This window comes from Puma concolor, chromosome B2, assembly GCF_028749965.1.
Source record: "Puma concolor isolate L17-30 chromosome B2, mPumCon1.1.hap2, whole genome shotgun sequence".
NCBI lineage: Eukaryota > Metazoa > Chordata > Mammalia > Carnivora > Felidae > Puma > Puma concolor.
The window spans coordinates 139,121,866-139,137,360 of record NC_141671.1 but is presented as its reverse complement, the minus strand read 5'-3'; the positions used below and the strand labels follow the sequence as shown (position 1 = coordinate 139,137,360).

The 15,495-nt window shown below is 39.5% G+C and overlaps 1 protein-coding gene across 18 annotated transcripts in view; it reads left to right on the top strand.

Moving 5' to 3' along the window:
- SYNE1 (spectrin repeat containing nuclear envelope protein 1) overlaps positions 1-15,495 on the top strand; it is a 480,528-nt gene that overhangs the window by 348,718 nt on the left and 116,315 nt on the right. For all 18 annotated transcript variants that reach the window (XR_015251658.1, XM_086708164.1, XM_086708163.1 and 15 more), the window contains 6 exons: positions 2,365-2,496; positions 2,693-2,848; positions 3,406-3,615; positions 8,414-8,515; positions 13,360-13,479; positions 15,117-15,317. Coding sequence is in view for 17 of the 18 variants with exons in the window: in XM_086708164.1 (XP_086564290.1) it covers positions 2,365-2,496; positions 2,693-2,848; positions 3,406-3,615; positions 8,414-8,515; positions 13,360-13,479; positions 15,117-15,317 (921 nt within the window). In the remaining variant the exon portion in view is untranslated. The remainder of the gene's footprint in view (positions 1-2,364; positions 2,497-2,692; positions 2,849-3,405; positions 3,616-8,413; positions 8,516-13,359; positions 13,480-15,116; positions 15,318-15,495) is intronic.

The window sequence follows — 15,495 nt, the reverse complement described above, 5'->3', positions numbered from 1 at the left end:
ATCCAGTGGAATTGAATACAGCTACAGAAGGTTCCAGGTAGATAATAGCTATTAGTTCACTATAAGCAGAGCCAGAGAATAGTTCAGAGTCAGAGGAATCCACCCTGGAGAGAGCTAGTACATAAGGTGGGAACCCAGGCAGGCCTGCAATATTTACCACAGCTATGGCCCAGGATTTTGAAGCTAGAAGCTTAATCCTGGGTTCTGGGCCAGCAATGCTCATCTGGGCCATTCTTTGATGCCAGTATTATCACAATAAAGTCTAGGTCCTTTACTGTGGATCTGAGGAAGCTGTTGTTTACACTCCTCTGACTAGGACTAGCTTCAGGGCTGGGAGAGACTGAACCCAGAAGTCAAAGGGCGTCAGTAACTGCAGGCCATCTGGGGAAGGAAAGGCAGGGGCTGACAGAGCAGGCACGATAAAACAGGTACGGCTTGTCAGGATTACTGAGATACGGTAATATTCAGGATACGGCCTGAAGGTCACAGTGTGTCCCCTTATCTGTGGGGAACCATGTGTTAGTGTTCCATAGCCATTCCTGTCTACCTCATTTCATGAACCCTTATGGCATGCCACCCTTTCTTACTCCTCTACTCTGGCCAGGAGCCTTCTTTTTCACTGTCCACAGGAATAGTCACCAACACCAGCCCTGGGGAACATAAAGCATTCCATTTGTGGAGGTAGTTATCGCAGAATCATCTTCTCCCCTGACAAGTGGTGCCTTATACCTTTTGCATTGACCTCCTACCTGTTTAAATTAATCCTTCTTCACATCCTTGATCAAATATTTCTGACACTTACAGCCTGAATTCTTGATTCCTGACATAGCTTTCCTGGACTTGACCTTCATGTTAGAGTATTTCCCCATGCCTTTGACTATATGGGATAGTTACAGTCTTTCCTGACTATCCTAAGTCAGACAAATCTAAGGCATTTGTAGGCATATTCATGTTTCCTTACTATTTTCCATTCATTAAATGCCCAACCCCTGGAATCTACCTATTGTCCATCCAGCCTAAAGCATCTGTGTAATTCATCCAACATTGCAGACTTCCTGGGTGTCTCCTCCATTACCCACTCTTACCTCAGAGACCTACTTTTTCTGTCCATTCCTTGGTCACCCCAACATCTTCCATGTGAGCCTATTGGAAAGGCCCTGCCTGCTGCCACCAACATTCCTACATGATTCCTGGACAGTTAGAAGTTTACGTTCAGGTTCATATCTCATTGCCCTTTGGAATTGGAAAAGGAAAGCATTGAATGTACTTTATTTTATAGCATTTTTTGCATTTGAGTGCTTTCTTTCTATAATTACTGGTCATTTGTCCTAAGTGCCTCCTGGGTGGTTTTCTTCTCTTTGGTGTGAAGAGGAAAAAGGTGAGGAAGAAGCAGTTTGAGAGTTTCCAACAAGAAAGGGGATGATCATTTACCCCCAGTATATTACACCCGTATATTTGGTGTATTAAGTGTTATTACTAGCAATACTCCGGTGAGGTTGACCTTATCTCTACTTTGTGGATCTGTAAACTAAGGCTTGAAGAGATTAGATGATTTCTCAGGGTCTTGTGGCTGAAAAGAGGCAGAGCTGGGATTTGAATGCAGGTCTGTCCAACTCCGAGTCCCTCCCCCATTCCTAGGAACCTGTAACCCAACCAAGGAAATAGTTTATACATTTCTGAGAAATTAGGCAACCATGGTAGGCTCCATAAGCAGGAATTAAAAAGGAAGCCGAAGTAAAAAAAAAAAGTAGAAAGCCATTGTAGTAGGTGTGGAATTTAAGGTGATAGATTTTAAAGGGTTTGTGGTGGATGTTCTAGCTACAGCAGGAAATGAGTTGGGCATGTTTAGAGGATAATGAGTAACCAGCCTGAAAGGCAAGGTGAGAATGAGACATTCTATAAATTATTGGAGCGGGCTTTGTTTGGAAACATTATTCAAAAGTTTGAGTAGTAAGCGGTATCATGTCCTTGTCTGGGAGACACTGTGTGTGCCTGTAAGAGTTTAGGAGAGATGAAGTGAATAGGCATCAGCCTAGGTCTGGTATCTAGGAGGGGTGATTTCATCATGAGTAGTTTGAAACCAAGAAGACCAGTTGAGAGGAAGGCTATGAGATTTCAGGCATTTTTCCCACTAGTTTTGTTGTTGTTTGTGTGTGTGTGTGTTTGTTGTCCATCAGTAGAAATGTTACCATTAATTTGGTCACCATGTTTTAGTAGACATGGTATGTTGAAGAAGTCATATTTCTCTAGAAGAGATTTCTATAAGGACGGTTTTTCCAGCATCTGCTTCAATGTGCAATTCTAAATGACGAAACCTGAACATAGTACGTGGGCTCTTGAATAAGTGCCCCTGTTTACCTACAGCTCTACAGCAGGCCAAATCGGCTCCTGTCTGGCGTGCCACTGTACAAAGGGGATGGGCAGACCCAAGACAGATCTGCAGTGACGTCTTTACTGGATGGATTGAACCAGGCGTTTGAGGAGGTTTCGTCCCAGGTAGGGCTACACTGTTGGTCTGTTCATGCATCTTGGTCTCCGTGAGGTTGGCCCACCTTTGGGCATGAACGGCAGAGACCCTACACTAGTGATTAGCCCCGAAAGGCAGAGCCACTGCACCATGGCATCTCATCCTGGTATTTTTCTTTGATGCCTCAGACACTGTGATTCATTCCGTGTTCCCCTCTTTTTTCAGGGCGGGGGGACAAAGAGGCAGAACATTCACTTGGAACAGAAGTTATATGATGGGGTCTCAGCTACCTCTACATGGTTGGATGATGTGGAAGAACGCTTATTTGTTGCCACAGCACTTTTACCAGAAGAAACCGAAGCTTGCCTCTTCAACCAAGAGGTACGTTTGGCAGCTGGGGTCTGTGAGTATGTGATATTACAAAGCACTTGAAGTTTGGTATTGGATAAAGCAGTTCTGGTAAAGTACAAATCAGGCTTATTTCCAAGCAGCATAATGCAGAAGAGAACTGCCTAATGTAAAAAGCTCCCAGAGGTATTCATGAGTTGCATGTTTATTCTTTATCTTGTGTATGTAGCAGGAGGAAAATAATGGAGGACTCTTTGTAAAAAACTTGTTGTATATCACAGATTTTCTACATATGAAACACAGGCTAAAAAATAGTGTATGAGTTTCTAAATAGCCCTTTACAAATCTCATTTTTCACCAAAGCCATATTATTATTAGCTAATGATATAAAGTTTCTGAGAAAAATCTCTCCAGCAGCAACTTGCCTAATATTTATAGATGTGAAAGTGATTCATCTTGCCTTTGATAGAATTATTGCTGAATAGTAAGGGAGATGTATATAGTGGACTTTGTGTGAGGAAATGACTTGGTTTGTATATCAATTCTTGGATGTAAACATTGAAATATGCTTTCTCTTTTATCAACCCTAGACTCTTGCCAAAGATATTAAGGAAATGTCTGAAGAAATGGATAAGAACAAGAACTTGTTTTCCCAAGCATTTCCAGAGAATGGTGATAACCGAGATGTTATTGAAGACACTTTGGGTTGTCTTTTGGGCCGGTTATCCTTGTTAGACTCAGTAGTGAATCAGCGATGTCATCAGATGAAGGAAAGACTTCAGCAAATACTAAATTTCCAGGTAAGACATTATCAAGAGACACTTGACCATTCTCTAGCTATATTCGATAATAAGCAGGATGTCTTAATGAGGTATGGTATAAACCTTTTCTTTTCCCCCCGCAAATGTACCCTGAAGAGCAGGAACATTACAGAAAAACAAGGGAATAGAACCCTAGGATTAGAACACTAAGAGTTTTATGTTCCTAGAAATGGAGGGTTGAGAAGACCAGCCAATCAAACTAAGGGCTGAAAGGGACTTTATATTCAACCAATAAGTCATACGACTATAGTTATAGCTTCCAATTGATAATAGTGAAGTGTAAAAACATATGACCAAAGAAACATCAGGAAGTGCCACAGTACAGAACCCCAGACTCCAGTGCGTAGGAGCCATTGAAAGTGACCATGGCCTAGTTACTTCTACCTTTTGTTAAAAATGTACAGTGACTTCCCAATCCTAACTCTGGAGACTTCGTGCCTTTCAGCCCTAGACTAGAGTTCTGATGCCAGCTGAGTAATTGTCTGCTTATGAAACTTTTCCTTTGACTGTAAACTTCAGCAAATGCAAAAAGCCACTGATAAACTTTGAGTTGATTTTAATGCCTAATAAAAAGCATTCTTCAGGAATACTTAAGTTTTAATTGAGCTTTATTTTCAACAAACATACAAGATTTATAAAATAGATACATGTAATTAGGGCCAAGAGTTTGGTACAAATTTTGATTTGTAAAAAATTACTGTTAAAATGTCCAGAGTGGCATCAGACAAGAAACAGGGAGTTTTCTAGACATTCATCTAGAGGGACAAATTATCGTTGCTTTCCAGCAGTTTGTATTCTTAAAAACTACAAAGTAAAATTATCAGAAAAAAATTGTGTATTGTTTTGTTATTCACACAAAAAATTCACACATATTATTGTCTTCAATCTTTACAACATACCTATTAGCTAAGCATTGTTCTAATATTCATTTGCAAAGTTAGAAGAGAAAAATTAAGGATAGTCTCTAAAACCAACCATCTTGGCTTCAGATTCTGGCTTTGTTACCTACTGCTCTACATACCCTTAGCTGCCTTAGTGTCCTCAGCTATTAAGCCACACCCATAGTAATGGTCTCTTGGGATTTTGTGAGTATAAAGTTAGTTAAAATGTGTAAAATACTTTGAACAGTGTCTGAAACATAGTAAGCACTCAGTAGGTTTTGTTATTGTTGTTAATAGTAGCGTTCATTATAACACATGTAGAATCTGAAACCAATATAAAAGTTCACTTACTTCTCCAAGACTATTCAACCACCAAAGGAGCACCTGGGTGGCTCAGTCGGTTAAGCATCCGAGTTTGGCTCTTTCCATGATCTCATGGTTTGTGAGTTCAAGCCCCGCGTCAGGCTCTGTGCTGACAGCTCTGAGCCTAGAGCCTGCTTCAGATTCTGCATCTCCTTCTCTCTCTGCCCTTCCCCAACTCGCACTCTCTCTCTCTCTCTCTTTGTGTTTCTCTCAGAAGTAAATAAACATTAAAAAAATAAAAAAAAAATTAAAACTAGAGCCAAGAGTTGACTCAAAGAATATTTTTATGTTTTATATTGTTAGGGTGCCAACAGGGGATATGGAGAATAGTATTCCTATTCAAGATATATTTTGAAGGCAGAATCAATAAGGGTGCATTTGTGTGTGGTTTAGATATGGAGCATGTGAAAAAAGGGCACTGAGAGGCTCAGGTTGGCAGGTCTGGTGGATAGCAGTGCCATAGATCAATGGGCAAGGCTGCGTCACTGGCTGGACATAGATGGGCTATAGAATTAAGATACTCAGGTGAAGAATCACAGTACACATTGGGCTATCAAGTCTGTGGCCTAGAGGAATGGCCTGGACTAGATATGTGTGTAGGTTATGTTGGGTAGTACATAGAGAGGAAAGCATATTCCACTTGGAATCAGAAAAGTTGGGGTTGATTATTTGGGTATTTTGTTTTGGATGTGAGATCTGATTGCATGTTCAGGTATACTCCATCTGTCTAAAATCAGCAAAATTGTTGGGCAACTCATGGAATCTTGTTTCATTACTCTAAAATTCACCTTGCCCAAAATAATAGGCTGAGTTTCAACAGCATTCTGATCTATCAGCCATGAGCGAGGGGGTTTGGAAGTACAAATGTCTGTATCACTCGGAAGCATATTTCCCTTTTCAAATTACATTTGCTATGATAGTGTGTTTAGTACTTTAAAATTTTTATTGGTAATTATAGCCAGTCAGAGTAAAAAATGAACTAAGCATGAACACTCTGGAACTGATTTTCCGTAGAGAACCAAGAGGAGAACATGTAATCATGAAATTCTCTTTAAATCATGTTCTCTATTTTTCTCCTGCCAACAAGTTTCTACTTGTTGGTGGCCAGCTCATGAACACCAACTGACATTTCAAAATGTTTGTGTTCCAATTTAATGGAAAGAAATAGTTCCAGGGCTAGTGTAATTAAAGGTCAAGTCACAAACCATTGTGTTTTACTTTGCACCAAGCACCTGGTATATTGTCAGTGCTCAGAAGTTAATGGAATGATATGCCTTTGTTTTCCATTTAACTTTTGAGTATTAGCTTTTGCCAGAATGTGAACATTATCCTATACTCATGGACAATCTGGAAGTATGTGTTGATGTAATGTAAATGTATCTTATCTCCATGGAATCACAAGTCAGTTATCAACTGTTCTGTTAAAAAAAGTTTTTGCCTATAGACTTAACCCCAAATAAATTTAGTGGACATTTTTATAATTGAGTATTTAAGTTATTTAAAAACTGAGAAAATGAAAGAATTCTTTATTAAATGGGTGAGGCAGCACATAAAACTCGAAACCTTCTGTATACCTGTTTGTCAAAAAGCAAGAGTCCTGCCTCTTTATGTCCTACAAGCAATGCCAATGACTGTACAATAAAGCTTGTGATGTCTGATATGTGTGCAATGTAGACCTACCTTAACTGTCCTGCTGTGTTCCACGTGTAGTAACAAAAAATGGTTACAGTCTTTGGATTTTCATTTTTAAGAGAATGTCAGCATCCATATGGTTATTAATACCTCCTAAAGTCTTTTATTTAGTAATTTTTAAATCAGTCATATTATCTGCCTTACTGTTTTCTTGACTGGCTCCTGCCAGTAATTAGTGAGGCCTCCAGAAATGTGAACTCAGTTTTCCATTACCTTGAGTAGAATAAAATTAAGGCAGAAAATATGCTATTAAATGTGTAAACATGATGTACAGGAAGTATATCCACAATCTTCATTTCTTTTTTTTAAGTATTTATTTGGGTAATCTCCATACCCAATGTGGGGTTCGAACTCACGATTCTGAGATCAAGTCGCATGGTCTTCCAACTGAACCAGGAGGTGCCCCCACAATCTTCGTTTCTAACTCATGATATATTATTTACATTTATCTACTCATTTAGAAGAACTGCGTTAATGTTCTAAATATATGTAGCTAGTAAAGACTTTTTCTTTTGAATCTGTTCAAATGAATGGAAAACATCTTTTCCTAGGCATACAAACAGATAAATATGTCATCGTTCTAATGGCCCACATGGCCTCCCCCTGAGGACAGTTAAATAATACAAACAATGCTATAATTCATGAGCAGCAACCTTGTTTCTGGCATCATTTTTTGGGGGCTGTTATAACAGTCTCCTAGTGAATCCACAACTGGGTTTGCAGACTGGTTTGGGTTTTGGTGAGTGACAATTATTCCCTCTTAGGATCTAATGCTTTTCTCCAATGTTCGTGTTCAGTGTAATTTTTTTTTCTTTTTTTCTTTTTTAAAATTTTACTGCATAATTCACTCACTGTTTTGTTTTCTAGCCTTGAATTTTGTGTTAAAAGGCTGGCACACATCCCGAAAGATGTTTTTTCTTTCTTGGCGTGATTATCCTTCTCCTTGTAGATGGTCAGATTTTTGCATCTTGGTGATGTGTCCTCGTATATGTATCGTCAGCTCCCGGTGAAGGGGACGTGATGAGTCTGACCTCATCCTCTGCCAAACAGCCAGCCCATCATATATGTTTGCTGCCAATAAGAAACAGAAGCTTATTTGCTGACATTTCAGGGAGAAAAACTAGAAATTGTATCATTCCAAGTTTGTTCCAATTCATTATTCCCTGTAGAACTGAGCACCAAAATTGTGATCGTTATCTTTCTTTTCGTATAACTATAACACAACATAAATATATTTGGACTTTCAAGTGAGTAATCTTTATGAACAAAAGCCTTTGCTAAGGTCTTTTTGTGTTGTCTTTTCATATGTCTTTGGTCATCGTGGATAAGATTTATTTTCTACATTTCTGGGTGGCTTTTTATAAGCTTGTGCAAATTCTCTGAAAATAGGAGAAAAAAGGAAGTGAGAGAGTGAATGAGGGGAGAGGGGGAAAAAGGAATTATAGTATTCTTAAGAATCACATTTTTTCCCAAATAAGGGTAACACCTATAGGTGGTTTTAGGAAATAGAAGTCTTTAGTGGGATATTTCCACTACAGTGTTTAAATGTGCACCTTTATTTCAAACATGTCAAGAAGATTAGGGTGACTAGTATTGCCTTTTATTTGCATACCCAATTTCCATTTGTGTTATGTTGGAAACGGTAAATTCTTTAAAAGCCCATTTAACACTTTAAGATAAATTGTCACCAGTTTTTTTTCCTTCCCACAGGACAGTATTGTTTCTTTTGGGCATTAAATTCCTACACCTGTATGTTATTTCTAAGAATGCGTGTAATATTTACAACTGTTTCGGATTCCCTGTTAGACGTGTTAATTCTCCCTATTTACTTTCCTCTTTAGAATGATCTGAAGGTGCTGTGTACATCACTGGCCGACAGCAAATACATCATTCTGCAGAAACTGGCAAATGTGTTTGAACAGCCCGTGGCACAGCAAATTGAGGTACTTACACAGGAAGAGTGAATGCAGAGAGTAAATCTGATTTACTAAGACATTTCAAATATTCTGTGAAAGATTTATGGCTCATTACAGCATTTTTGTTGGTCATACATTTTGTCTTTAAGTGCTGGGTTTGAGTGACTGGCCAGGTTCCGTGGAATCTGTCCCTCGCTTCTGTATGGAACTAGGGAATAGGAGATGGCTAGAGGTGTCAGTGACAGATGCTGACCCGAAGAAGTTTGCCCCACCTAACACTGAGATTAGACATGAGCCTCAAAGACCTAGGACAGAAAGTCAAACTGTCCTGGGGCGATTCCAATGAAGCACTAATGGACATTCAGAAGAAGGGCCGATTGCCTCCAGCAGGGTAGGATCGGGGGAATTTTGTAAAGGAAAATTTGAACCAGACTGAGAAGTTTGGGCACACAGAGACTGGGAAGAAAGATGGCCAAGTAAAGACGACAGCAAGAACAAAGGCATAAATGTTAGACAATTCAGAGCACTTCTGGAGAAAAGCAAGGAGTCCTATTTAGCTGACTTTATGACGAATGAAAACAACGGAGGGGAAATAAGTTTGGATGAGTACATTTGTGGCAGCTTGTAGATTCTTTAGCATGTCAGAATATTTGGACTTTCTTCACTTTTCTCTGAACTTTATTGATTGCATATCTCATTAGTTAAAAAGATCAGCACACACCACAAGTATTTGTGTGTTTACTTATTTACGAGTTATAAGCAGGTACTGTGTTAGAAAGCATACACAAAAATGAAAATTCGAAAGAATATGGTTGAATATAAATGAAAGACATAGCGTTTCACCCTCACAAATCATATCATACACTTTTTTGGGTACTTGCGCTCACCCTGGAGACCACTGGCAGTGGAGAGTCACTGGGGATGTTTGAAGGTGAAAGTGAATGTCAAGGCCAGATCCTGCTCCTGGATGGTGGACAGGACATTGCCAGGTCAGGAAGCAAGATACACCTCAAGAGGCTTCACTGAGCTTTACTGATGAGAAGGAAGGAGAATTCTAACTAGTGTGATGTCACTGAAAACAAGGAGGAGAAAAGAAATGGAAAGGATGTTATATAGTATCTCCCATTTCATAAGCTAAATAATTTGAAAAGTGTGTGTTTTAATGGAATTTCTTAACCTAATTTCAGTAGACCTCTAAGGGTTCTATGAGTAGACTACAGAGAATTATCCGTGATACAGATCCCCTGAAATATTTCTCTAGATAGAAAGCTAGATCTATCTGTCCATCCATGGGAGACATCACCTAAAATAATTTGCAAAACTATATGTGAATGTCCATATTTCTCGATCATAATTTCATCTGTTTTTTTAAATCCCTCATTTTCCCCAAATTAAAAAGCATTCTTCTGTGTCCTATCTTCTACCTAAAAGGAACTTTTTATTTTTATTTTTTATTTTTTATTTTTTTTTTCAACATTTATTTATTTTTGGGACAGAGAGAGACAGAGCATGAACGGGGGAGGGGCAGAGAGAGAGGGAGACACAGAATCGGAAACAGGCTCCAGGCTCTGAGCCATCAGCCCAGAGCCTGACGCGGGGCTCGAACTCACGGACCGCGAGATCGTGACCTGGCTGAAGTCGGACGCTTAACCGACTGCGCCACCCAGGCGCCCCTAAAAGGAACTTTTTAAAATTTATACTTTTTAAAAATTTTTTGGCTTTTAACATACCTGATTCCAAAAAAAAAAAAAAAAAAAAAAAGATTTCAGCAACTATAGTGATGGTTTTCCTTGAATTTCTTTTTTTTTTTTAATGTTTATTTTTGAGAAAAAGAGAGACAGAGCGCAAGCAGGGGAGGAGTAGAGAGAGAGAGAGAGACACAGAATCTGAAGCAGGTTCCAAGTTCTGAGCAGTCAGCACAGACCCCAACGTGGGGCTCAAACTCACAAACCGTGAGATCATGACCTGAGGCGAAGTCGGTCGCTCAACTGCCTGAGCCACCCAGGCGCCCCAATTTTCCTTGAATTTCTAATGTGAAATATAGGACATGTATGATCACAAGTAACATTTTTTACTAATTATTGACCAATATCACTAAAGTGAATTCCACAGATAAAAATAAATAACTATACCACTTTTTTGAATAAGGGGAAAGCTGAATAAGGGGGAAAGTGTGCTAATTCCATCCTACCCTCGGTTAAAAAGGTAATAATAGCAGGAGGCATGAGAGTGACACCTCTCGGTATATTCATCTTTTGAGCCATGTCATTCTGACCTTGAACAGACATGTCCCCATAAGCCTGACTTCCAGGGACCTCTCTTTACCATTATTGTGAGAATTTCCGTCACTTCTCCCTCTGTTGGATCTTTTCTTTTCTGAGTCTCAAGTCTGTCTTTATTGTATGGCTTCCTTGTTTTGTTAGTACATATCCTTACTAAGAAAGGATGCATACTGGGTACATTTTTTGATAGTTTGCATATCTGAAAATGTTATTATACTATGTTCACACTTTACTGATAGCTTGGCTCACTATAAAATTCTTGCTTGGAAATCAGTTTTCTATAGAGTTTTGAGGCTTTTGCCTCATTGTTTTCTAGCTTCTGGTGTAGGCTTGAGGAACCTAAAATTGTTCTGATTCCCAAAGATGTCACAGTGGCACTCCTGGGAAAGGGTCTGTTTTATCCACTGGGCTGGGCATTCCGTAGGCTGTTTTGATTTAACAGCTTTCCTCTTTCCGTCTGGAAAGTTGTCTAATGATTGATTTAATATTTTTTATTTCTCCATTTGATCTGTCTCCCTTTCTGAAACTCTTTTTATGCAGATGTTGGATATTCTGGTCCAGTCTTTTAATTTTTTTGTTGTTGTTGTTAAGAGATATTTTGCTCTATATTTTGGAAGACTTCCTAGATTTCAACTCTATACTTTTCTATGGGAGTTTTGTATTTCTGCTCTCATGTGTTTAATTTTCCCAGAGCTCATTTTGGTCTCTGAACAATCCTTTATTCTGTTCTTTTTCTAATAGATGCATTATCTTTTGTAGCCTCTCTGGATAGATTATGATTTTTTGGCTCAAGTTTTATTTTTCCTGTATGGTCTGTCTCCCTCCAGCCTGCTTTTATTTGTTTGTTTACTTTAGTCTCCATCTTTTGTGTTAGAGGCTTCTGAGATTATGGAAATCTTTGTTGTCTCTTCACATTTAGGATGGAGAACTAAACAGCTGACAGGGAACTTTGTGTATGGATGTGGCTTGACAGTTTTGAGAATTACTGAATTGTGTGGGCTATTTATCGGAAAATCCAGGCTGCAGTACTCTAGAAGATGCCAGGGCTCCCCATGTAGCTTTCTGTGGGCATTCAGTCATGTATCTCTCTGTTTTCCATCAAGTACTCAAATCTGCAACTGGTTCCCCCTCATTCCAGAGACTATCTGTTCCACCTTCTCTAGAAAATGAACTCCCTATCTTTCTCCGGGAAGGAAAGGGGCAGTGTGGATTGAGAAAGGGGCTCTGGGAACATAATTGCTCTTTAAGCAGCTTCTTTACCAGCCCTCTTTGTTTGGCTCCCCATCCTACCCACCCGGAGTTCTAGAGACTCCTGTTGCTGTAAGCCTGGTAATGTAGATCTCCTGTGAGTTTAGGATTCGTCTTTCTCAGATTTCTTGCTTTAAAAAAAAAAAATTAATGTTTATTTCCTTTTGAGAGAGAGAGATACAGAGTGTGAGCAGGGGGAGGGGCAGAGAGAGATAGATGAGAGGGAGGCACAGAATCAGAAGCTGGCTTCAGGCTCCAAGCTGTCAGCACAGAGCCCGACGCGGGGCTCGAACCCACGAACCATGAGGTCATGACCTGAGCCAAAGTCCGACACTTAACCGACTGAGCCACCCAGGCGCCCCACACTTTCTCAGATCTCTTAAGTCAATTATCATGTATCCTGAATTCCAGCTTTCAAAATTTTGCTGGTACTGTCTTCTTTCCTGTTTCTTTATCCTTGTAGATTTGGGTGGGTGGGGGGAGGCGGGTAAACAAAATATTTGCTGTTTGTAGAGGGGATTCAGGAAAGAGAAAGCAAGATGCATATGTTTCATCTGCCATCTGGAGTCCATGTTCTTTTCATCCTTCAGGGCAACTGACGTTGTGTTTCTTGCAAAAGTCTACTTAGCCTGCTCCAGGATCCAGTGCTGTCTCCCTTCTCCAAACTCCTCTAACAGGGATGAGTTACCGCGAGTTGAGTACCTGATTGGATTCACCCTTGTTTTGTTTTGCTCTGTTTACTCTGGCTTCCTAACCAGACTGTAAGCTCCTTGAAGGCCTGGGTGAGAGCGTGTTCCACTTCTACAGACCTCACACTGGGAAGAGAAGGCTTAGCACCAGGGGCCACTGTAATAGCTGTTGATTGCTTGCTTTTCCACTAAGCAGAGAGTAAGCTTTTCCTGACCACGCTGACATATTGTCCTCTTGCCTTGCTGACTCTCTCTCCAAGGATGCTTAAACTGCATTTCAGGAGACCAGAACCGGTTCCCCTAGAAAATCTTGGGCAAACACCTTTGCTAACCATGTCCTAAGGCATGCTTCTCTTTTAGGTGTTGCTGTTCACAAATTCCCTTATTTGTTTAAGAAAGCGATTGTTCTCCCAACCCTCCACACAAAGTCCCTCCTGCCTCCTTACCTGTAAGTCAGCTGACTGTGGTGTAACAAAGGGCCTCCTTCTCTTTTCTGTATACTAGATGGTCATGGTTTTATGCTGTATTGAAAGGAGTCTTTTTGTAAGCATTGAAAAAGTTTGATGTGAAGGCAAGAACAAATAGATATAATAATCACATTGTGCGTGGGGAGTTGTGGGAGTTCTAATGAAATTTCATAAATCTTACATAGGCAATACAACAGGCTGAAGATGGGCTAAAGGAGTTGGATGCAGAAATCATTGAATTAAAAAAGCGTGGTGACAAGTTGCAGATTGAGCAGCCTTCCATGCAGGAACTGTCCAAACTTCAGGTATGGTTTTCTACTAATAGCATTCAGCTTCGATGATACATCCTAACTGGATATCAAGAAAAAAATTATTTTGTTTATTTTCTTGGTTTCTCTCCATAAAATTCATGTCATTTCATTCCTAATCTTTGTCCTAAATATGGTGAAAGTTTCAGAAAATAGAAAATTTTCTGCAACTTTCACCGTATTTAATGCAATGAAATAAATTGTATTCTCATACTTCCAAGATTCTTTTTCTGATATTTGCTTTATTATTATTCCAATGGCTAAGCATTGTGGTATAGGGTAGTTGTGGCATATTATTTTCTACTCTAGAAAATATAAGAATTATAAATCCTACCTAGAAAAGTTAAAAGAGGGATATTTACCCTGTATTATAGTCTACCTGAGAAAACTGTTTTAAAAGCAAAAAATGCTCAAACTAAGACTTTTTAGAAAGTAATTTTTCTCAGGTGTTCAAAACTATAGTTAATCTTTCATACATGTTTGAATGGGAGAAAGACAGCGTTTCAATTCCAGAACAACAACAAAAAAATTAAACTAGAATGTAGTTGAGATCTCAGCAGAGTTCCCAGCTTCCTCCTGGAATAGGAAATGATTTGGGCTTAATTGGCTTTCTTAGATTAGGCAAAAATCCGACCCCCGGGGGTGGTCGGGAGAACCTGGGATATTAGACCGGCAAACTTGAGCATTTGATGGGCAACAGAGTTAAATTACATTAAGAAAAAGTGATACACACATGTTAACTTTTCTCCGCATGCTTGTTACAGAGCTGTTGGGGATTAATAGCATTAACTCCAGCACAGGGTCACAAGTTCTTCCTTTTTTGAAAATAAAATAGCTCTTATTTTAAAAAGAACATTTTTATTTTAACTGTCTTCATTCCATTATCTCACATTTCATAATGTCACTAGCCCACAGCCCCCACTTTGCACTTAGACGGTTTTCCAACAGTGCTTAAATGTCAGGTGTAAGAGTCAAACGTCATAGTTGTAAATAGGCATTAAAGTTGAACTTTTCCAGATTGAACCATTTTGGCCCGCGAAACTTTAATATGATACGTTAATCGGGTCCATATGGTTCCAATAAATTTTGTTTGGTGTATCATCATCTCCTAAAATGTCTTTCCAGTTTAAATAGTTATTTATTTACTCCACCACATTTGGCAAAAACATTGCCTTTTTAAGTCCTAAAGTCCTTCTGCTCACATTAACCTCCTCTGTTTCCCTAGCTCTTTATTTAGGGAATAGTCCAAAATCTGATTATTCTGTAGCAGACAAAATATGAAAGATGCTACAGTCAATGACTCTAACACTATGTAAATGTTAAGAACATTATAAAAAATTAGAATTACGTTTACATGTCCCTCAGCCACACAAACAACTTTTCAACATTTCAACCCCATGTCGTGCCATAAACTCTTGACATCCTGAGAAGAGAGCTGTCGAATCTACCTCCTTTTGAAGGAAGTTTTCGAAGAGGCTCATGAGAAAGGCAGGCAGAGCCTTTCATACAGAGCATCACCATCAATCAGATACCTGAAGGAGTATTTTTGGTTGGGTTGTGGTCTTGGGAGGGAGTATGCTTTTCAGAGAAGGGCCAGCACATGACCTGAGAGTATCACGGTCTCTGTTTCATAGGACATGTATGATGAACTGATGATGACCATTGGCTCCTGGCGGAGTAGTCTGAACCAGAATCTTGCCCTCAAGAGTCAGTACGAAAGGGCCATGCAAGATCTGGCTGACCTGCTGGAGACTGGACAGGAGAAGATGGCGGGTGACCAGAAAATCATTGTGTCTTCCAAGGAGGAAATTCAACAACTGCTTGACAAACATAAGGTAAAAAGGGACAGAGAGAGAGAGCGGGGGGGGGGGGGGGGGGGTGAGCAGTAAAATAGTAAAACCTATTATTATCAATCTTTTATGAGTTCTTCCTTGCATAAATTACTCTTTAAAATTAAGCAACAAATGTATGTTCAAACCCATGGGCATTCAGTAGCCCAGGAAAATTATAGAG